At 39.7% G+C, this 23,560-nt stretch overlaps 1 protein-coding gene across 3 annotated transcripts in view; it reads left to right on the top strand.

Annotated features, from left to right (window-relative positions):
• Positions 1-23,560, top strand: part of scn2a (sodium channel protein type 2 subunit alpha) — a 142,919-nt gene that overhangs the window by 62,627 nt on the left and 56,732 nt on the right. Inside the window, exons 2-7 of one of the 3 annotated variants that reach the window (XM_062969226.1) lie at positions 3,313-3,634; positions 11,592-11,712; positions 16,799-16,886; positions 19,404-19,532; positions 20,019-20,302; positions 21,256-21,528. In XM_062969226.1, the coding sequence (XP_062825296.1) occupies positions 3,365-3,634; positions 11,592-11,712; positions 16,799-16,886; positions 19,404-19,532; positions 20,019-20,302; positions 21,256-21,528 (1,165 nt within the window). In that variant the 5' untranslated portion in view covers positions 3,313-3,364. The remainder of the gene's footprint in view (positions 1-3,312; positions 3,635-11,591; positions 11,713-16,798; positions 16,887-19,403; positions 19,533-20,018; positions 20,303-21,255; positions 21,529-23,560) is intronic. The other 2 variants (XM_062969228.1, XM_062969227.1) reach the window with 2 other exon arrangements.

Raw genomic sequence — 23,560 nt, 5'->3', positions numbered from 1 at the left:
GATGTCTTCTTAGACTGAACAAAAATTAAAGTATACAGGCAGTCCCGAGTTACAAATGCGACTTAATAAATGACTCATAATTAAGAATGGGGATGAGACAACAGAAAGAGAGAAATCTACCCCTCAGAATGGAAATTCATTCCTAAAAGAGTTTTCATGGGGGAAAAAAGGTGTCTCCACTGAAGCTTTCTCACCAATCCTTGATTCCACACAAGCCAAATTTTCCAAAATCCAATTCTCACAGGGACAGAAAGTGAGGTGAAATCTTCTGCGCAGGTGTACAGATAGCAAAACAAACACCACAAGGGTTTTAACCCTTCCCCATGCTATCCAAAGCTAATATATGAGGGTTTAATGAAAAGTAATGCCTCCACCTTCGTAACTCCTCAACAGATGGCAGTACTGGTATGTGGCAGGTACTGGCTTGTTCAGTAGACTCTCCTCTACATTTCCATTTGGCAGGAAGCCTTAGCATTGAACAGTTGTGTTGTTAAAGTGTGAAGTATGGAACCCTGCGCAGATGGTCGGTCAACGTGACTTAAGCAACGTGCAGTTATTGAATTCTTGAAAGCAGATGGTGACGCCCCAAAGGAGATTCATCAGAGAATGCAAGCTGTTTATGGTGATTGGGCTGATATGAGTACAGTTCATCGTTGGGTGAGTAAGTTTAAAGATGTTAAGGTGGGAACATTTGACTTGCGTGACAAACAAAGATGGACGTCCTGTGACAACAACCACTGCGTTTCACAAGCAAAAGGTTGACAAATGTATTCAGGACAATCGTCATATCACTCAGAGAGAAATTTCAAGTATAATCGGCATTTCACAAGAACGTGTGGGTCACGTTATTGCTTTGCTTGGCTATTGGAAGATCTGTGCACAATGGGTACTGTGAGAAGCTGGTTGTGGATACAGAGTTTCAACTTCTCCTGTGACGGCTTCAGAAAGCTTGTTAATCGTTGGCAGAAATGTATCCAATTGTCTGGTGATTATGTGGAAAAGTGAATAGTGGTAGGTAAAGAGCACATTCTAAGGATTATGTCTGCGTTTGATTTATTAAAATATTCCCATACAAACCCAAGTAACGAAGGTGGAGGCATTACTTTTCATTCAACCCTCTTATGTATTTAGCTGGAGTTACACTTATAAAATGTACCTGTTCCAACTTACAAGCAAACTCATCTTAAGAACAAACCTACATAACGTATCTGTTGATAACTTGGGGACTGCCTTTTCTCCCAGTGAACTGGAACTCACAAGCAACAAGCAAAAAAGAAAGGAAGGCAGACAGAGAAACAGACAGAAAGAAAGAATGCTTCAAATGAAAATTAAAATCAATTTTAGTGGAAATGTTATATTGACTTAAGTTTGTCTTTATTTTTCTTAATTATATTGAAACTTAATATAGCTGGACCCTTAGTTATAATCCTAAAGATATTGCTCATATGGGCAAGAGTCCTACTGGACGGGGGGCTAGACTTACATCAGGCAAGATGAGGTAGTTTCCTCAGGTGGCAGGTAGTGACAGCAAGGTGTCCAACTAGACCAGTGGTTTTGGACTTCAGCTTCCAACCATTGGACAAGCTGGCTAGGGCTTCAGGAAGTTGAAGTCCCAAACACCTGAAGGGCCACAGATTGTACACCACTGAACTAGACTTTAATGAAAATAGGAGGTTTTACTTCTGAGGAAATACATTTAAATCTCACTGTACTAAGTTACATAAAGCCAACTAACTAACCAACCAGTTAGGTGGACAGCCATTACTTCCCTAAATGGAAATGTGATATTTGGAAATCATTCTCTAATGCAGGGATAGAGAAGCTGAGTTGACACTCGTAACTTTTATTATGTCTGTTGGCTGGTGGTGATGGCAGTTCACAAGCAAGAACTTCTGGAAGGCCACAGCTGGCTTTGTAGGAATGACTGGTGATTATGTGCATATGCTCGGTGACACTGTTCTTCCATTATAGTTCTGCAAATTTTGAGATTCTTCTACTGCTGACTGTAAGTTCTGTCATGTTTCAACTCATTCCCTTAACCCAGTGGTTCTCAACCTGTGGGTCCCCAGGTGTTTTGGCCCACAACTCCCAGAAATCCCAGCCAGTTTACCAACTGTTAGGATTTCTGGGAATTGAAGGCCAAAACCTCTGGGCACCCACAGGTTGAGAATCGCTGCCTTAACCCCAAACAAACAAACAAAATAAATGATACTGAAATAAGACACTTTGTATGAAAATATACATTGCATAACAGAATAAGAAATAAAACATCCTAAATATTACTATCATCATCAGGTTGAGGCCAGACTTAATTATATTTAGAGCAGCCCTTTGAAATCAATAGGGTATGAGTTCGCTGAGAGCAACTTGCATCCCATTAATGTCATTGAGCCTATTCTATGACTAGGTCTGGCTCCAATGCACACCTGTACTCTTACTGATGTGATACTATCTAGATTGAATTACAATATAATATCTATCCCCTTGATACCCCCCCCCCCATTTTCCCTTTGTTGCCTACATGGTTTGGGTCCAGGTTACCTACAGGATTGCCGTACAATCCACCCCAAACAAGTCCTTTGGGGGATGCTTACTCCAACCAGCCAAAACCCGACTAGTGACCGTTACCCAGATGACCTTTCATCAGCTAGATCAGCATCAGAATTTAAAACATGCCTGAAGATCTATCTCTTCCAGCTGGCCTACCCAGTCAATTTTAAGTTGTGAATTTTAATCTGGATTTTATTAGTGGATTTTAACATGCATTTTATCTCTGTGTATCTTGTTGTATGTTTTTTAATAGTGCTTTATCTCTTGTTTTAATGATGTGGTATCCTGCCTCGAGGTGTAGGGAGAGACGGGTAATAAATTCATTATTATTATAATATTATTATTATTTTATCCTTCACTGACTAAATTTAGAGTTTAACTGCCTTGGGACATCGATCTGTCATTTGCATATATTGGTTTGAAAAATGTCATATAAATAATAACAATAAGGAGAACAAATACTGCTCAGTTTTGCTGAGCATTGTTGAAATCATTGTGAGTACATTGTTTTTCATAAGAAATCAACTAGGATGGAGGGAAAGACTTTTGAGAGTTAGCATCTCTTGTCTTCTCTGCTGATGAAAGCATTGCAAAAAGAGGAGGGGAATTAGCTGCAAGGGAAACAGATGCACACATCGACAGAAAAGACAAGTTCCCCCATCAATAAGATGCCCTACAGACATGAATATGCAAGCATGCTCCTTTTCCCTCCCTTGCTCATGACACTAATCCTATGTTATGTTTTTCCTCTTCACATTCTAGCACTTTTTTATGCATGGGACACAACTGTAATTAAGAGGTGCAGGATGAAAAGATGGCACAATCAGTGCTGGTACCACCAGGACCTGACAGCTTCCATTTTTTCACAAAAGAATCATTGGCAGCTATCGAACAGCGCATTGCCGAGGAAAAAGCGAAGAAGCCCAAACAGGAACGCAAAGACCTCGACGACGATGAGAACAAACCAAAACCCAATAGTGACTTGGAGGCTGGCAAATCACTGCCCTTTATATATGGAGACATACCTCCGGGAATGGTGTCTGAACCCTTGGAAGACCTCGACCCATACTACATTAACAAAAAAGTGAGTGACTAACCCACCTAAATGGATAGTGGTAGGGAATTCTGGGAACTGTAGTCCAAAATACATGATGGACCAAAAGGAGTCCAAAATATGTGAATGAGCACTCACTCTTTAATGGCTTGGATCAGAACTTTGCTGTCGTTATGTGCCTCCAGGTTTATTTCCAACTTATAGCTGCTCTAAACATATGATGGGTTTTAGGGATGGAAAATGCCCCATCATGTACACAGTTGAAAAATAACCACAATCATCTTTCAGTCATTTGACATTGGTCAAATTGCATACATTATAAAAGAAGCACATGGAAAAGATGAATGAAAAAACAACTCTCACATTTTGTTATAAACAAAGGATGGGATGGGAATGCAACTGGCTTTTCAGAAATGCAGTGAAGTATAACCTGAGAGTTTTTACATCCATAGTTATATCTGAAAGACAGAAGAAGTTCTTAACTGCTATCCTCCCATCTCTTTCCCATAAAAAAAATCCTCAACTCAGAGGTTTTAAATTTTGGCCTCATTATGTAATTGATTTGATTAGGCAGCAATGTACCATTTCATAAAAAAAAGAGAAATGATGTTTGAAGTTAACTCTTCAGAAAAGTGCTGTGGGTAGTTCCACAGATAGCCTTAGCTCAGGTTTTACCATTTAAAGACTAAACATAAACAAATCCTTTTGAATAGGACAGCACAAAAGAACATTGCAGTACTTCTCCTAGAAGGCAGCACTGGGGTTCTCCTCTTGGCCTTATAAAACTTGTATGGGGTTCCATAGGTTTCCAGCTGATGAGTGAATGTGTGACTCTCCAGAATCAACTCCTACCAAATTAGCATAGCCAGTGGCTAGGGATGAGTGGAGTTTAAGTCTGGAGGGTGACAGATCCTCACCCTGATATCTATAAGCTACTGGGTGGTTCACCTGATGATTTGGAGTGAGACTGTAACACAGGTCTCAAAACAAGTAAATAACCAACAGGAAATATCACGAGAAGGCAAAAACTTCAAACCATCAAACCTAAAATTGAATATGATAAAAGATACAAAATACAGCATAACCAAAGTTTAGTAGGACTGATAACCAACTTTGCAATAAAATATTGAGTAATGCAAATCCTATCAAACAGGGTTTGTTTAGCCTGCAGAAGAGAAGGCTGAGAGGAGACATGATAGCCATGTATAAATATGTGAGGGGAAGTCATAGGGAGGAGGGAACAAGCTTGTTTTCTGCTGCCCTGGAGACTAGGACACGAAACAATGGCTTTAACAACAGGAACTTCTTCACTGTGAGAGCTGTTCAGCACTGGAACTCTGTGGTGGAGACTTCTTCTTGGAGGCTTTTCGGCAGAGGCTGGATGGCCATCTGTTGGGGGTGCTTTGAATGTGATTTCTTGCTTCTCAGCAGGGGGTTGGACTGGATGTCCAAGATACACAGATATCTATAGTAAATACCAAAAAGCAAAGCAATAAATAGTCAACTGTTATACACAATTGTATTATACAGTACTAAAACATATGAGACAATTTAATCTAGAAATGAATAGCTTAACAAAGATATACAATGGCACAATACCCAATAGTGCTGTTTTTTTACTAGCAGAGATTATACATATAATCAGAAGTTTTGTCTTCACTTGTACGTATAGTATTTAAGTCCTGTTAGTGATTTGTATACTCCTAATATAGGTAGTACAAACTGTCAGAGTTATATCTTCACTCTTCCTACATTAGGAGTATACTACCTACATGTATAATCTCTGCTAGTAAAAAACGGCACTATTGGGTATTGTACCATTGTATATCTTTGTTAAGCTACTCATTTCTAGATTAAATTGTCTCATATGTTTTAGTACTGTATAATACAATTGTGTATAACAGTCGACTACTTGTTGTTTTACTTTTTGGTTGGAATGGATGGCCTGTGAGGTCTCTTCCAACTCTATGATTCTATGAAAATATTGAGTAATGCAAACCCTATCAAACATCATAGTAATACAAGAAAGAATAATGACAGACACCATAATTCAGCACAATAGATGCAAGTTGACAACAGTTAAATCACATTATGAAATTGCATTGTATGGTAGTGTAGATGAGGCCTTTAAAGGAGCTATCCTAGGCATTGAACTCTGGTTCCCAAATATCATCAGCACCTTGGAGAGCGCCTTTAAAATGTGAACTAAAATGTAGAGCTGATTCACTATTCCCCTTGGCACAGAAACCACCAATGGCCTATGCTTTAGCTGGCACAGCTAATATGGCAGTGTGTGGCAGTGGATTGAGCATCAGAATGTATATCTGAAAACTAGGGTTTGAATCCCAACTTGGCCATGGAAACCCACTGGTTGACCTTTTTCAAGCCACAGCCTCAAAGGATGGGTAAAATGAATTACCTTGCCAAGAATGTCCCACAATATGTTTTCTTTAGGGTCACCATAAATCAGAAATGAGTTGAAGGCTCAGAACATCTGAGCTTCAGTGCAAGAAAATCTGGAGGCCCAGGCTGAGTATCTCTGAGTTAGATCTTCAGAATTGCCCCTTTGCATTTCATTAGACCTGACATCAGGGACTGATTTTGCTGAAATACTAAGCCTGCATCCCCGTCAGCCCAGTAGTTCAGCTAGCCTTGCTGCTCTCCTTCTCTATATTGTCACTGACTGATTTACTTGCCCTTTCCAAATAAATATACAGGGAAAATGAACTACTGGGTTCAATAAGGGCAGTAACCACAGCTGTAGAAGTAGACAGAACTTGGAAAATTACTTTGGGCAGAGCTTCTATGTAATGATTTATCAGAGCCACATATCTTTGAGCAGCTGAAGTATAATTCTCTGAGATATATGCCTATGACCCTGCTGCTGTTGCTCTCTTATGGATGATTTCAACAAGTCATTTTATTCATTCCTCTTAAAAAGCACATCTTGTTGCTTGGGCTGAACTTATTCAAGGGAAGATGCACACTATTGACATCTTCCCTAAAGACCCTCCAAAACCTGGATCTGCCAGTGATGTTTTCTACAAATATTTCTGGGATAATATGGGAGAGATGCAATTACAGGTTGCAATTTCACAGAGTCCAAAGATGAAAGACTCTGTGAAGACTACACGTAAACATTTGGCATCTAGTATCAATCCATGTAATAGCTTAATTATACGTGTCCTGAGAGTGAGGTTGAGACTGCAGTTAAAAAATCAGAACATATGTAGAATTGCAGGAAAAGGTTTTTATGGTCAGAAGAGGAAGAGAACACAGTTGGCTGGTGCCTAATTCAGGAAGTTGGGAGACTCAACCGCAGCTATTCTTGCAGAAAAGATGAAGAAAGTTCTCTGTTGCCAGGGCTGTCCCTGTTTTGGTAGAGCCTGTGTGAAACCAGCATGCCTGCCTGATGCCTCCACAGGGATATACCGTTCTGCCGGTCTTTCTGGCAGCCAAGAAGAGCAAATGTTCCCATCATGGCTGCCTCTTGAACAGAGGGGAAAGCCTCACCCTGCTTGAGCAGAGCAAAAAGAAGTCCCCAAGCGTCACCATCTAGGAGCGAGAATTAGATTGGCCCTCAAAGCTTTACTGTTTGTTAAAATAAAAACACTCTGAACGAAGCTTTCCAGATCAAGGTTGACCTCAGGGATTTCCCTATCCTCTTTAAACAAGAAATCATTTTAAATAAGAAAGAAAGAAAATTAAGAAGTAATAAAGCTGCCAGGGTCTGATTTGTGAATAAAATATAAATGATTATTTGAATGCTGTCACTGGCTAAATTGTATGAAAAGATATGCAGTTCATTCAAAAGAAGGCTATAAGCAACTACAAAAACCTGGCAGAGGAACAGAATCTAGTTTTTGGCAGAGGAAAAACAGCCACTGTAGATGCACAAGAATCTAGTAGGTTATCGGTAAAGAGAAATATTCCTTTAGCAAGGGATAAGAAATACAAAAACCAAGAAACCTCCATGGCCTAAGTTTGTGATGTATTTTGAATAATCAAAAATGCTAACTATTCATATTAGAGGGGTGTAATCATGCATTGGATTGAGGTATCACCTAAAATATGACAAACGCAATTTAGCAATCCAGTCCCTTGTTTTCTTGCTGAAAATATTGGCTTCTCCCATGAATAATTCTAATGAAGATTTAAAGCTTTATGTGCAGCCTGAGGTAAATAGGCTAAATAGTAGCATGTTAATTAATAAAATAAGACTCTGCAACTGAACCTCAGTTGCAACATATTTATGAGGCAGTGAGCTCACTGAATGCAAATAGAATTGCTTCCAGTAGTATCTGGGGCCTTTAACTGCATCTAATCTGGTGTTTGGTCTGGACTGTAAAGAACTATCCAAAACTCTGGAGATACTTGGGGGATAAAGTTCAGCACTTGGAATAACTCTCTTAAAGTTTAGATTCTAACCTGGTCTATCAATCCAGTGCTCCAGTGGCATAACAACCACCAAGTATTACTGGTTGAATTTCTGTAAAGTGGTGTAGAATTGCATTGTTCTGTTCACAGAATTGTGAGCTGCTTGATAATTTAAAGGTGATGTTTGATTTAAATGTTCTAGATTTACCAAAAGCAATGGCATGCAAGGATAGGAAAGCTGTTGTCAGACCACAAGGCAGGACATGGGAAAGAAGACCTGGCCCTCCTCAACAGGATAAGCTGGGGTTAGAGGCAAATCAGCTAGGCCACATTTTGAAGTAAAGTAATATACATCACTATAGAAAGACAGAAATCCCTGTGAAACCATTGTATAAAGTCTAAAATTAACTCACCGAACCTCTGTCCGTAATATAGGACAATAATCTCTGTCCTTTCTCAGTTCTGATCAAATGATACATTGCTGATCAAATGCTATCAATTGTTTTTAAAATTGCAGTCATGCAGTCAACTATAATTATTTTGTATGCCCAGAGTCAGATCTTGTATGGCAGCCACTTTTTAATGAGTTCACATGAAGTTTTTCATGGTGTGTGTGTGTGAACTTGAATTATTTTCCTGCATGAAGCAGGAAAATAAGTGAAAATACATCAGTAGCAAGGAAAATAACCCTCACGTGGTTGGCTGCCTGACACAGCTCCATTAGTATCCAGTTGTAGGACTATTATAGAATCATAGAGTTGGAAGAGACCTCATGGGCCATCCAGTCCAACCCCCTGCAAAGAAGCAGGAAAATCACATTCAATGCACCCCAGATAGATGGCCATCCAGCCTTTGCTTAAAAGCCTCCAAAGAAGGAGCCTCCACCACAGCCCGGGGGAGAGAGTTCCACTGCCGAACAGCCCTCACAGTGAGGAAGTTCTTCCTGATGTTCAGGTGGAATCTCCTTTCCTGTAGTTTGAAGCCATTGTTCCGTGTCCTAGTCTGCAGGGCAGCAGCAAACAAGCTTCTCCCTCCTCCCTATGACTCCCCCTCACATATTTATACATGTCCCTCAATATGTCTCCTCTCAGCAGGCTTCTGCAGGCTAAACATGTCCAGTTCTTTAAGCCACTCCTCATAGGGCTTGTTCTCCAGACCCTTGATCATTTTACTTGCCCTTCTCTGGACACATTCCAGCTTGTCAACATCTCCCTTAAATTGTGGTGCTCAAATTGGACACAGTATTCTAGGTACGGTCTGACTGTGTTAGTCTTTGCCAGGTGCTGAACCAGATACCAATGTGCTTCTAAGAATGGCAATAAATCTGAAACAACAAGGAAGTCAGCACATTTTCCCTATGGCTTGGCAGGGCAAGAAAGAGAACCAGTTTGCCAATCAGTTTTATGAATTTGGCATATATATTTGATTAGCATATATACCCAATGTTCCTTGGGTTTGAATTTTCTTCGTGGCTATGTCTTTCCTTCTTCCCTTTCCCCCATAACCTTTGTCCCTCTCTCTTTCCTTTGATTCTTTCCTTGTTCCCTTGCTTTTCCTCATACACGTCCTCCGCTTCTTTCTTTCCATTTTCTGCCTTCCTTCCTTTCTTTTCCCTTCTTTTTTCTTCTTCCCTCACTCACTTATTTCATCCCTTTTTTCTCCTTTCTTATTTTTCTTCCTTTCCTTCCTTTCCCCTCACATCTGTATTCATTTTCTTCCCTTTTTTGTCCTGTCTTTCTTTCTCTACTCCCTTTCTTTCCCTCATATACATTTTATAATTTTCCTTTGTTCCCTTTCTTTCTCCCTTCCAATCTCTGCCACCCATTTGCTGTCTCCCTTTTCAACTGTACTTCCATCTTTGGCCCTTTGGAAAAACCTCCCTCACAAAGCCTCCATTGCCATGCTTTGGCCCTCTGAGTGGCTCCTAAAATGTCTCCCTGGTCACACGATCATTTATCACTTCTCCCTTTGAGGTATATATTGCTTTAGGTTTGGGGGTCTTACCAATTTTAAGTTTAAACCCATGAGTATTTTAAGATGGATACTGAAGGGTATGTGTGTCAAGTTTGGTTCAGATCCATCAAGCCATGTAGGAGCTTTTGTGGCACAAACCAGCAAACCAATCAACATCCATGAATGCAAAAGTCATACATAGTTTGACTTTTATACAGAGAGATAAGCTATTCATCTTAGATCGAGTACTATGTTGTGGGATCATTCTCCAAACAATTCTAGCTGCTTTATACAGACAGTTGTTCCAATTTGCCTATAAACACAGTTGAGCCGAATGGATGGCAGGAAAAGCAGTTCTTCGACTCCACAAAATGAGAGGTTGCTTAGGCAACCAGTCTGACTAGACATCTGATATACTGGAGCTATCTCAAAATGATTATTTGGGGTTAATAAACACCTGACTAAATTGGGCTTTACCTTTTTCTAGAAAATACATGATAAATGTTTGTACACTCAAATGGCTAGCCCCCCTCCTGCCAACACACAGATTACTAAAGTTTACTGTGATGTGGTCACATCACACCAGTTATTTCACCAAATTAGCTACCAAAACTGCCATTAGTGCTGGTTCATGCAAGTATATTTCCACTAAACAAGTTTCTGAGACAATTATAAATAACTGGCATATAGTGTGAAGGACTATTTGAAAATACAGTTCCTTAGTGATTTCCCAGAAGTGCAATTGAAACCACTAGAACTGCAGCAAAAACATGATGGTTTTTTTTTATCGTGTCAGAAGCGAACATACTGCAAGTCACTTCTGGTGTGAGAGAATTGTCTGTCTACAGAGACGTTGCCTACGGGTTGCCTGGATGTGTTACTATCTTGCTCGGAGGCTTCTCTCATGTCTTCACATGGGAAGCTAGGATTGACAGATGGGAGCTCATCCCATCTCACAGATTCAAACCTTTAGGTCAGCAGTTCAGCCAGCACAACGGTTCAATCCATTGCACCACCGTATAATGGTGGACATGATGGTTGACACAGAATGTCTTCCTAATACAAATTCTAGTGTCTGGACAAGGATCTGAATAATCCCCAGCTTGCAAAGTTGCTCTAAGCAGGAAAGAGTGGAGCATGGGGGGAAAAGTAATACATTACAACAGTAGTTCTCATTCTGCAGCTGCTGTTCCAATGCACTAAGTTATAGTAAGATTGTTCAGGCTAATCCTATTTAATCTGCATAGTTTGGGAAGGAACTTGTGAATGCAGTCTGCCTCACTGGGAAGGTGGCCTCCACTCACAGCTATAGAAGAGAACACTAATTCCACCTCACTACAACCTACCTTTTACTACTTAATGCGAAAAGCCTTGTGCAAAAATATGCATTGCTTTCTGTATGTGAGCGCTAGTGCATGTTTATTTCTGAGCTGCTTGCACTTGCTTGGCCCTGAATGCAGAAGAATCTTTGAGAAAGAATCCTGGCTGATTGAATAGTTGTCCAGAAACAAGCAAATTAGACAGAACGGAAGTGGACCCCGTTTATCTTCTGCTCTCTAACCTGAACTTTCTCTTTGTAAATGTGAATGTATTACATGCTCTGAATCTCATTTTCTCCCTCTCCTCTCTGCCCATTCTGTTTTCCTTTTTCTTCCAGACATTTATAGTATTGAATAAAGGGAAGGCGATCTTCCGATTCAGTGCCACTTCTGCCGTGTACCTGTTAACTCCTTTCAACCCTGTTAGAAAAATAGCTATTAAAATTTTGGTACATTCATATCCTTTTCAAGTGGTTGATTTCCAATGCATTATAAAGTGCTAATTCTGTTTTCAATAACATGATTATTCATAGGCACATGGACACAGAGAGCAGCCGAACCCCATGCTTTGCCTGTCTCCTCCCCTGTTTTATTTTTCCCCTGTGTGTTTCTTCTTTTACCCCATTTGCAGCTCCCTCCTCATTGTTATAGAATAGGCTTTCAAATGACATACTAAATACACATTTGCACCTTTGTGGATTTGATTACTATATTGATTGATTTGATTAAAATATTATCTCTAGGAATCTTCAGGTCATCTAGGGCTACCTTTTGCTCAACTTACTCCAGAAATTAACTATAGAGTTGCATGAGGGGAACTAGAGAATCCTAAAGAGAATACCTGTTTTGATCCCTCCAGTGCGAGTCTTAGCTTCCAATGGCAGTTGACTGCAGAGTTGTATTGGAAGACCTAGACATTCCTACAAATGTGTTTTCTCCTTGTTTTCTCACTATTTTTGCTAGTGGTAATCTTTTTCACTGTTATAGGAGCGGAATGACTGTCCGCTGTTAGCCCCAGCTCCTGCCAACCTAGCAGTTCGAAAACATGCAAATGTGAGTAGATCAATAAGTACCGCTCCAGCGGGAAGGTAACGGCGCTCCATGAAGTCATGCCAGCCATGTGAACTTGGAGGTGTCTACGGACAACGCCGGCTCTTCGGCTTAGAAATGGAGATGAGCACCAACCCCCAGAGTCGGTCACGACTGGACTTAACGTCAGGGGAAAACCTTTTTTTTTTACCTAGGAGCCCTAAATGTAGAGGGTTGACTCTGCTGTCCCCTTCATTTCTTTACTTTGCTCTTCATCCCCTTGCTTTCATATACCCGCACCCAACTGTCCCTCAGGGCCCTTCCACACCGCCCTATATCCCAGAATATATCAAGGCAGAAAATCCCACAATATCTGCTTTGAACTGGGTTATCTGAGACCACACTCAGATAATGTGGGATTTTCTGCCTTGATATTCTGGGATATAGAGCAGTGTGGAAGAGCCCTCAGTCTCTTTAAATGTTCCTTGTTCTTTCTTGGCTTTCTAAATGCAAGCACATTGCTTTACAAGTGGAAGTGTTTGCCTTTTAGAGGGTTGTTTAGACTTCTATGAGGGGCTCTGCAAGGAGACACAAAGCAACTCGCTTACAGTAAGAAAAGTTGGGAGCCCCTCCACACAGCCATATAACCGGGAATATTAAGGCAGAAAATCCCACAGTATCTGCTTTGAACTGGAATATATGGCAGTGTGGACTCAGATAAACCAGTTCAAAGCAAATATTGTGGGATTTTCTGCCTTGATATTCTGGGTTATGTGGAAAGGTCCAGGATCTACACTACCATATAATGCAATTTGAACTTCGTGTGGTGGTCAGTGTAGGCCCATAGACTGCATTATATGGGTGTAAACTGACCATATAATGCAGTTCATACTGCATTATATGGCAGTGTAGATCCAGATTAACTCTTACCCTATGTCTTTCACTACACGACAAGTGTTCCAGGTTTTCACTTTCAAATTGTATGGCCCAACCAGGATCACATATACCATCCAACTGTTCAGATTTGGCAAGGAGAGTCCTGATCAAATCTGTATTTCTTTTTGTCCCAGATGCTTTTAAAATGTCTCAGTTTCTTTCTCCACCTCTTTTCTCCCCTTGTCCTCAGTTTATTTCAGCTGCTGCAAATTCAAAGGACACTCAGGTAACTCACCTGAGGGGAAAAGGTGATAAGACTACTGCTTTTCCCAGTAAATTTAGGCAAAAGCAAACTTCTGCAACCTCTCCTAGCTTATGTGTTACTTCTCATTAATAATTTTTGCCACTCCGATCACACTCTGATATTGCTTGTTTAAGTCCATGACACTGAGTATGTCCCCTAAATAGAGATGTAAAGATACACAGAGTTTATTGTCCTTGAAAACATAATGAAACCCCTTGTTTATTTCTTTGAAAAGGCACACACAAACATTTGTGAAAACAGCCATCCAAAAATTGTTGTAAAATGCGCTAAAACTTATTGAACCATGTCAGTTAAAGTGGTGTCAGGTTGCATTAATTCTACAATGTAGATGTGCCTTTGAACAATTCAAGTCATGGCTATCAGAGAGATTGTGACAGATTTTGAGTTAGAAAAATTTAGAACCAGTGTTATGTGGAGGCTAAACATTTGAACAAGATGCCAGGAATTCAGGTTCAGATCTCTGCTCAGCTGCAAAGTTCATCAGAGGTCTTGAACGAGTCTGCACTTACAAGTCTAGAGGTTAAGGATATATTTCTCAGCTCTGTGGAAGAAGAGTGAGACAAACACATTAGAAATTGAAGGTTTTACTGATCAAAACACATTCTGCAACAGAGTGGGGGAAATGAACAGACTACAGACATTAAAGCTAAGACATTGTTAATTTTCTTTGGGATAGCAGTTGGGGCTAACAGTCTGATTTAGCCCATATATTTAGCCCAACCTTAAATAATGCAGGTTTGAATATATCTTAGTTTATGGTGCCATCGTGTGGCCATGTTATATGTGTCATGTCTAGCGAAAGGTATAGGTGAGGATGTAGAGTTTGGTTATACCATTCCTGAGTAATGGAGGGCGAAATATCATTGAAGACTGCATGAAACTAGTTCTGATCACTGTTAATAGTTGCATAGACTGAGGGCCATACCACACAACTATATAACCCAGAATATCAAGGCAGAAAATCCCACAATATCTCCTTTGAACTGGGTTATCTGAGTCCACACTGCCATATATTCCAGTTCAAAGCAAAAAATGTGGGATTTTATTCAGCTAAGTGGAAGGAGCCCAAGAGTCATTTCTTAAAATGCAGCTACACTGAAGAATTAATAGCTTGAGACCACTTTAATATTATGGAATAATGGGAATTGTGGTATGACAAGGTCTTTAGCCTTCTCTGCCAAAGAGTGCTAGTGCCTCACCAAATTACAATGTCCATGTTCCCATGGCATTGAACCATGGCAGTTAAAGTGGTGTCAAACTGACTTCATTCTACAGTGTCGAGGTGCACCCTTAGATGGTTCTCATGCTTTGTTTTGTTGTCCCAGTCTTCCATATGGGAAAAGTTTCACCTCTTTGGGAAATGGCCAAGCTTTTTTAGTCATTCACAACAATAAAACTGTAATGAAGTTGTCCTGGTATTTAATAGTCTCCCTAAAGCAGTGGTTCCCAACTTTTTTTTGACCAGGGCCTACTTGACCTGAATCCACTTGAACAGGGATCACTTGACCGGGGACCACTTTCCAACATTAGTATCAAAAGGGTTAAGAATGAGTTTTTGGTCAACTTTAGATTCAGTTTGGTTATTTGGAGTGCTGATTCAGAAAATTGCATTTGATAAACCAGATCAGTTCTAGTTTCTGATACAGAACATATGCCATCTAGTAGTCGCCATCTGCTTGCCCACAGAAAACCATATTTAATAATCTAGAGCTGATGTGGTCTATCCAATGCAATGGTCAGCTCTACAGAAAGAAAGGGAAATAAAATTAAATAAATTAAATAAATATATAGGAAGGAGTTTCACAGACTGGATTTTAGTTCTTGTGGCCCACTGCTGGGCCACAGCCCACAAGAACCACTGCCCTAAAGGAACAATTGTTACCTTGCTGAGTTAGCACATTAGGAATATCTAGAACAAGCTCTTGCAAATCACGAAGGTCTTAAATCCAATTGTTAATTCAAACTAAAATGGACTCATTGAAACCAAGATGTTTGTTCATGTCATTCCGCAGTTAATTCAATGGCTCTATTGTAGTTGGAGGGAGCCTCTGATAGCACAGTGTGTTAAAGCACTGAGCTGCTGAACTTGCAGACCGAAAGGTCCCAGGTTCAAATCCCAGGAGCGGAATGAGCGCCCGCTATTAGCCCCAGCTCCTGCTAACATGCCAATGTGAGTAGGTACCGCTCCAGCGGGAAGGTAACGGCGCTCCATGCAGTCATGCCAGCCATATGACCTTGGAGATGTCTATGGACAACGCCGGCTCTTCGGCTTAGAAATTGAGATTAGTACGAAACCCCAGAGTCGGTCACAACTGGACTTAATGTCAGGGGAAAACCTTTACCTTTACCTTACAGTGGTTGGAATAGAATTTGGAACGTAGTTCAGAAAACATGTTACGTCAAGTCAGGCCCCTTCCACACAGTTGAATAAAATCCCACATTATCTGCTTTGAGCTCGAATATATAGCAGTGTGGACTCAAAGTAGATATTGTAGGATTTTATGCCTTGATATTCTGGGTTATATGGCTATGTGGAAGGGCTCTCAGTCTGTTAGTCATGTAGTTCAGTGTTTTCAGCTGTGAAGTCTGAAAGGAGTTTTCCAAGATTTCAAGCAGAAAGTATTCTTCAACCCCATGTGGAAATGTCTAGGGTTGATCCTGAGATCTTTTCCATGCAAATTAGGACCTCTGTCTCTGAACTCCAGCTTCTTCCCCCTAGTTTTTGCACACACCCCCTGACATTTTATGGTATTTTGATGAATCATATCTCAGATAAATTTCAAACAGACAATATTTAAATCTGTGGCCAGTTGGTATTAATCATCCATTCTATTTTACATCTTTGGCATCATTCCCAATGTCTTCAGTTGCATTTTCCATGTAATGTCCAGTATTATTATGATGTGATTTTGAAGTTTTAGTTGTCTGTACAAGACACATATTTGCTTATAACTTCTTAGTTTTCTATTTTTTTTTATCCCTCAACGTATATTTACTTTTTATTATTATGTTAGCTGCTCAACTGTGACTCAAACAGTTGTTTTGCTTTTAAAACCTGAAAGCTAATTCCTTATTACATGTTTTATTTCTTTTTAAAATGTGTTTACTTCTTTACATTTCAAAAAGTCAGTTTGAATATCTTACTGTTCTTTATTAATTATGCAGTAGCATGTAAGGAAGTTTTGAGATGCTATGTGTCACTGTAATATAGTAAAGATTAAATGACACTGGAAGTAAACCAGAATAACATTGCTGATGTGACAGTTGTTCTAATGATATGTTCTCAAGTATATTTTCCTCAACTTTAGTGTACATTATTCAGCATGCTTATTATGTGCACTATTTTAACCAACTGTGTATTTATGACTATGAGTAACCCTCCGGAATGGACAAAGAATGTAGAGTAAGTCTAATTACTATTTGCTGTATTTTATTGTGCATGTCTCCATATGACTTGATGGCAAACAGCCCATATTCAGAGCTTGATAATGTTACTTGTTGGACTACCTATCCCAGAATCCCCTATCCAGCATGGGCAATGATCATATGTGCTGGTGGATTCTGGGAGCTGAAGTCCAAAAGAGTATCCTTTCAAGGTTCTGCCTATAATGCAAATCTACGCAATAAAATATTTGGACTGCAAGGCTGGATGTGCACTTTAAACATCTTGTACACTATGTTTAAACTCTTTAAACATTGTGTACAAAATGGATCCAGGGGCTACTTAGTTTCATTCTGTATATTTTCCAGTGTACTTGTAGTTCAAGGATTGGCCCTGTAGTTTACAATATTTCAACTCATTATCTCTGCCATGGAATTAGATGGTTCAGAATCACAGTCCGCTTCACTGCTTTCCTCCTCTCTATTTCATGTCATTTCTGAATCTCGGGTACCACCTGAAATACAGAAAGATGGCAGAATCTAATTTCTAACACAGTATTCAGGAGAACCGAGTAGCTTTAGATGTCACATCAGGCGCCAACAAGGGAATGCACAAATGAGAATCAGAAAACTCATTGTGCTCATCAGTAGAGAGAAACTGATGTCTTTTGCTAGGCAGTTCTACAGTCTTCTCCTCAAAAAAAGACGACACCAATATTCAAATCTGCAGGAAAATGGGAACTCTTTTATCCCCGGCACATTTCTTTGCCCATTGTTCTCTCAGTTTCTCCCTATCCCCCCCCTCCTCCAATCCCATAAGAAATATGCAGTTGATATTGTTTTTTTAATATGAAGTCTCCCTCCCTACTCGTCCAGTTTCTTTTCCTCTTCCCTATGTTTTAAAGCATACTCTTTGACCGGGAGAGCGGATTATCACAAAAACTTTCAGGGTTGTTTGTACTTTTTGGGTTGACTTAATAAATGTATCAGCACAGTATAGAATTTGAATAATTCTTACTGACATAATAATAATAATAATAATAATAATAATAATAATAATAATAATAATAAAACTTTATTTATACCCCGCCACCATCTCCCCAATGGGGACTCGGGGCGGCTTACATGGGGCCATGCCCAGACACCATACAATATAACAAAATAAAACAGCAAATCATAACACAATATAACAGTACAAAATCATCATATATATTTATAATATAATAGTTATTTTGTGTACTGTATAACTACTAAGAAGATAAATAAACAAAGGGCAAGAACTGGCCCATAGCTTCATCATGATGTATTTCACTTTTTGTAAGTTGAGGAATAGAAAGTCAGCAGACCCATTCTTTGGCGATGTTTAAACAGAAATTGCTTGGGCACCTTTCAGGACTGCTTTACTTGTGTTCCCTCATAGCAGGGTGCTGTACATGGTGTGGATGCATACTGGCCCACTATCCAGAGGCCAATCCGGTGTGGTGTACACTGGATCGGCCCTGGGATGGGTCAGACACGCACCATCCCAGTCGCTGCAAAAGCAGGAGGGAGTCTTGACTGCCCAATGATGCTGAACCAAGTTATTCTTATCATCCCTTTCCATTCTCCGGTCGCAAATTGGTCCTACCTGTTGGCCATCACCTGCAATGACATTGGCCAGGTCGATGGGGGACAAGGCGGGGGGGGGGGGGGGGGGGAAATAATCATCCCTCCTTTCTTGTCCCATCTTCTGTTCCTCTGATTGCCCTGGCCAACATTACTATAGACGATGATCAACCATGGTCTTAATTTGTGGCTGAAGACCATGGTGGCACAGAGAATGGCAAGATACCAAGTGCCATTCTATGACTCTCGCCCAGTGATTCTCAACCTGGGGTCCCCAGATGTTTTTGATCTTCAACTCCCAGAAATCCTAACAGCTAGTAAACTGGCTGGGATTTCTGTGAGTTGTAGGCCAAAAACATATGGGCACCCCAGGTTGAGAACCACTGTTCTAGACAACCTGAGCCTAGGAAACACAGGATGACAAAACAGTTTCATCCCATTCTATTCTGGGACCGGTCCAACTATTCATACAGGACCAAAAGCATGGGATACTCCAAATTCAGGGCCAAAATCCAAATTATCCTATGATTTTGGTTAGCACAAGGCACTGCTGCATTAAGGAAGCCTTGCCCTGCGTTATCCTGGAACAGTTTGGTGCAGCAGTTGGCTGCCACAGAGCTGATCCGGTCCCATTCCAAACTAAGTGGTCAGTGTACTGTAGATGACTCTTGAACTACTATCCAACATTTAGGAATCTCTAGTTCAGTGCTCCACATATATCGCACATATATCAATGCTGAGTTACGACTGCTTTTTATATTTCTGGATTATTATCAGGAGAAAGAGCTCACATGTCCCTTGCCCCTGGCGGGATATAGTTTTTGCCATTTTATGTAAGATTTCTAGCATCTTTTTTTTGTTGTAAACTATTGTGGGAATATTCTGTTGAAATCATTTTTCCCTCTGCTAACTCTCACACTGATATTTTCCTCAGATACACATTCACTGGAATTTATACCTTTGAATCACTAATAAAAATTCTTGCAAGGGGCTTCTGTTTAGAAGGTTTCACTTTCCTCCGGGATCCCTGGAATTGGCTGGACTTTACAGTTATTACATTTGCGTAAGTATTGTTTTTTTTAAGTCATTGATAGGATTTATTAGTCAGTATTAGTCGGTAGTCTCCTCAAGTAGAAATTTTATTGACAGATAGATTTTCGTGTTATAATTATATATCTTTTTATGAGTAATACAATATGTTTCAATCATCTTGCACTAGAGATAAAATACAGTTTAGCAGTAGAAATCAAATACAGCCTTTTGTTTGTAAATCTGAAATTAAGACTGCTTCATTCTCTTAAAAATAAGCTAATTTCATATCTTGTCTTCATTCTGCTCACCAGAAGGGAAGCAAGCTCTCATGGTTTTTTTTAAAATAAAAAAATAAAAAGATATGATCTGCTCACTGACATTTTCAAATTTAATTCAGAGGCCAGAAAAGCCACTGAACACCAGTGCAGCAAAACGGGGTGAGATCTAGATGAAAGATCCCAAGTAATTAGCAATAAGCTCTGCCTCAATTTTGAATAACTGTGATTTAATTCTACAGGTATGTAACAGAATTTGTAAACCTAGGCAATGTTTCAGCTCTTCGAACTTTCAGAGTATTGAGAGCTTTGAAAACTATTTCTGTAATCCCAGGTAAGAAGTGGAGTGGCTTGACAAAGTGCCAGGCCCCTTGTATCTCCAACTGTTTCTTGTGTGCTGTCATTGTGTTTGTGTGTGGACTCCCCTATTACAGATATGTGACAGAGTTTGTGGACCTGGGCAATGTCTCAGCGTTGAGAACATTCAGAGTTCTCCGGGCATTGAAAACAATATCAGTCATTCCAGGTGAGAGCAAGGTTAAACACAGAGGCTGACTAATTCCATTGAAGATGCAATCACATTTCGTACACCAAAGCCGTGTTGCTTGCTGCACAATAAAACAAAAATAAAAAGCAGGAATCGAAAACATTGTTTTCAGTAAGCTGTGATTCCTTGCTTTTTAAAAAATATATATTACAGCTTAATTTTGCTTCCAAATCAGCCTTGGAGTTTAACAAATTCTTGCATGAGACATTTGCAGTAAGTGGCTATATGATTTGCATCTTATGACATCAAGCTTTCTACTTTTCAATAAAAGGTCAATATATTGAGGCTTTCATAGTGATGCAAATTTTACCATTTGTTGCAGGCACTTCAGACTGAAATTTGCAATCTGTTGTATGTGTGTGTGTTTTTATTTATTTGTTTTGAAATTCTGCAGCAGGATATGCGGACAATGAAAGATAGCATGGGCTGTGCATGGGGATTTCCTAAAAGATGTCCTTCTTATCCAAACCTTTTCATTTTTTATTCAACAAGTCTGAATTCAGTATCATAATGTAACATTTCACTTAATATAAACTTAGTTATGCTGTCAAAAATGGTAAACAATGACTTTGCAGTAATGGTTTGGGCAAGAGACCTCAGCAATATAAAGCAATATCTTTTTCTACAGAAGGCTTAGATCTAGCATGGATAGCAAAATCACTTATTTTTTTTATTTTTTTGCTTAAGCAGTATTTCTCTAGTTATATACTACATATATAGATAGATAGCTATTTTATTTTCATACACGGTTTCTGATTGGCATAAATCTAACAGCTTCTCATTCATGTCCACAGGCTTCTCATAAAACTCACAAATATAATCATTTCTGTCATCATTCTGCATGAAATTTTTTAACCTAAATTGAGCCCATCTTCATGACACCATCACGTATTAAGTGCGACATGTCATAACAAAATGCTTTCCTATTGCAGGTCTGAAGACCATTGTAGGAGCCCTCATTCAGTCGGTGAAGAAGCTCTCAGATGTCATGATCCTGACGGTCTTTTGCCTAAGCGTCTTTGCGCTAATTGGGCTGCAGCTTTTCATGGGCAATTTGAGGCACAAATGTCTGATTTGGCCACCAGACAACTCTACTTTTGAAATAAACATCACTTCCTACTTTGACAGCACGGCAGGGGAAAATGGCACCTACGTTAATACAACCGTGACTACATTTAATTGGGCAGAATATGTCAGCGATGATAGTAAGTATTGGAGCTTGCATTATTTTTTCATTTTTAAAAAAATAACAGGTTCTTTCTCATCCCATGGAGCATTGTCATGATGTGCTAAAATTATGCAGTGTAGTCTAACTATAGCCCTCAGGCTTGTCACTTTGATTGTGCATTCCACCATAATCTTATGACTTTTGAAGCATTAACATTGGGAGAGGTAGAATAGAATAACTATGTTGATGAATCTGTAACAGAGCGAAGTGCTTTAGATGAGTTTTTAATCTATGGATAAAGCCCTGAATTTTCTCCTGATAAATGAAGTGTATCAGAAAGGCTTATAATCAAATGAAGGAACCCTACCGTCAAAGATGATGGGAACTTTCATTGATAATTCTCCATCACTTGCAGTCGCCTCCCTGTGCCATAGAGTCTTCCATCTCCCTAGAACTGAGGTGCATTAATGGCTGCAGGTGGCAGGAGAAAATGGAGAAAATCATGTTCTATCCTTCCTCTGAGGAGCCTCTGGTGGCACAGTGGATTAAACCCCTGAGCTGCTGAACTTGCTAACCAAAAGGTCAGCAGTTCAAATCCGGGGAGCAGGGTGAGCTCCCGCTATTAGCCCCAGCTTCTGCCAACCTAACAGTTCAAAAATATGCAAATGTGAGTAGAGCAATACGTACTGCTCCAGCGAGAAGGTAATGGCACTCCATGCAGTCATGCCAGCCACATGACCTTGGAGGTGTCTACAGACAACGCCAGCTCTTCGGCTTAGAAATGGAGATGAGCACCAACCCCCAGAGTCGGACACGACTAGACTTAATGTCAGAGGAAAACCTTTACCTTTACTATCCTTCCTCTGATGACAGTTTCCTAATTGAGGAACTCTACTTGCAACAAGACTAGAGAACCTCATTTCACCAAAAAAATTCATTTGAAGAAATCAGTTTCAGAGAAGTTCTGAGAGATAATACATCCTAGTGGTGGCCTAAGGCAGAATGGTAATATTTAAATTAAATGTGCAGTTTTCTATAAAACCAAACAAAAAAGCCAAAGGTATATTGTCTTGTGGCAATTCATGTTGAGAATTGTCTGATTTGCCACGTGATGAAATAAGGTATTATTCACACCCCTAGATGTAAGAAGGAGCCCGGAATGATTGCTTTGCAACATAGTTGTGCCCTCTCGAGTCCCATGGAGCAATAAAAGGATGAAAAGTGGAAAAATATTTCAAGCAGAATCCGTATTTACATTAAGAGACTGCAGACTGTGTAAAAAAACTCATAACTTTGCCCCTTTAGGAGTCTCAAAGTCCCAATTTGTCACTTTCAGTGGAATGTAGTCACACAACTATCGTATTTCATTGCATAATAGTCACCATTGCATAATAGTCGCAGCTCCATTTTTGGGGTCCCTGCTTTGGTATTTCTGTTTTCTTCCCATTATGGTTGCACCCTTTATATACCGATGTAAGCCTCCATTTGCTCACCCAAAGACCCACCTATCTGCTTCATTCACTTGCCTATCCAGTATTTACATTTAAATATTTTTCATAGTTGCCTTTCCAGGTTTTGGCTCTCTTCTACTTTCTTGAGTACAGTCTCCATTTTGATTAATAATCAAGATAGAAAAAAATCAATATTTTCATCATCCCCTTTAAAGTACTGGAACATCTTTTTTTTTGCTTCTTAATTCAGCTGTAACCTTGCTCTTATACTTATAGTTTTCATCAATATTCATTCCAAACCTTTGCTATTTCTTCTAGCATGAAGTTGTCATCTGCATATCTTAAATTGTTGGTGCAATTCTTGCATCTCGTTTCTATGAATCTAATTTTGCTTTCTGTATGATATTTTTCTGCTTGTTCAGTTGATTGGGTGATAGAATGAATTCCTTTTCTAACCTTTACCAAATGAAAACCATTCTGTTTCACCATCTTGTGTCCTGACAGTGGCCTCTTCTCTAGAGTTCATGTTATGCCTCAAGACAATAAAATGTTATGCATTCCCATTTCCTTTAGAGCAATCCATACTTCTACATGATGCACACAGTCAAAGACTTAGCT

Source organism: Anolis carolinensis, chromosome 1 (assembly GCF_035594765.1).
Source record: "Anolis carolinensis isolate JA03-04 chromosome 1, rAnoCar3.1.pri, whole genome shotgun sequence".
Taxonomy (NCBI): domain Eukaryota; kingdom Metazoa; phylum Chordata; class Lepidosauria; order Squamata; family Dactyloidae; genus Anolis; species Anolis carolinensis.
Note: the sequence above shows the minus strand (reverse complement) of the source record. Positions and strands in the feature narration are given on the sequence as shown.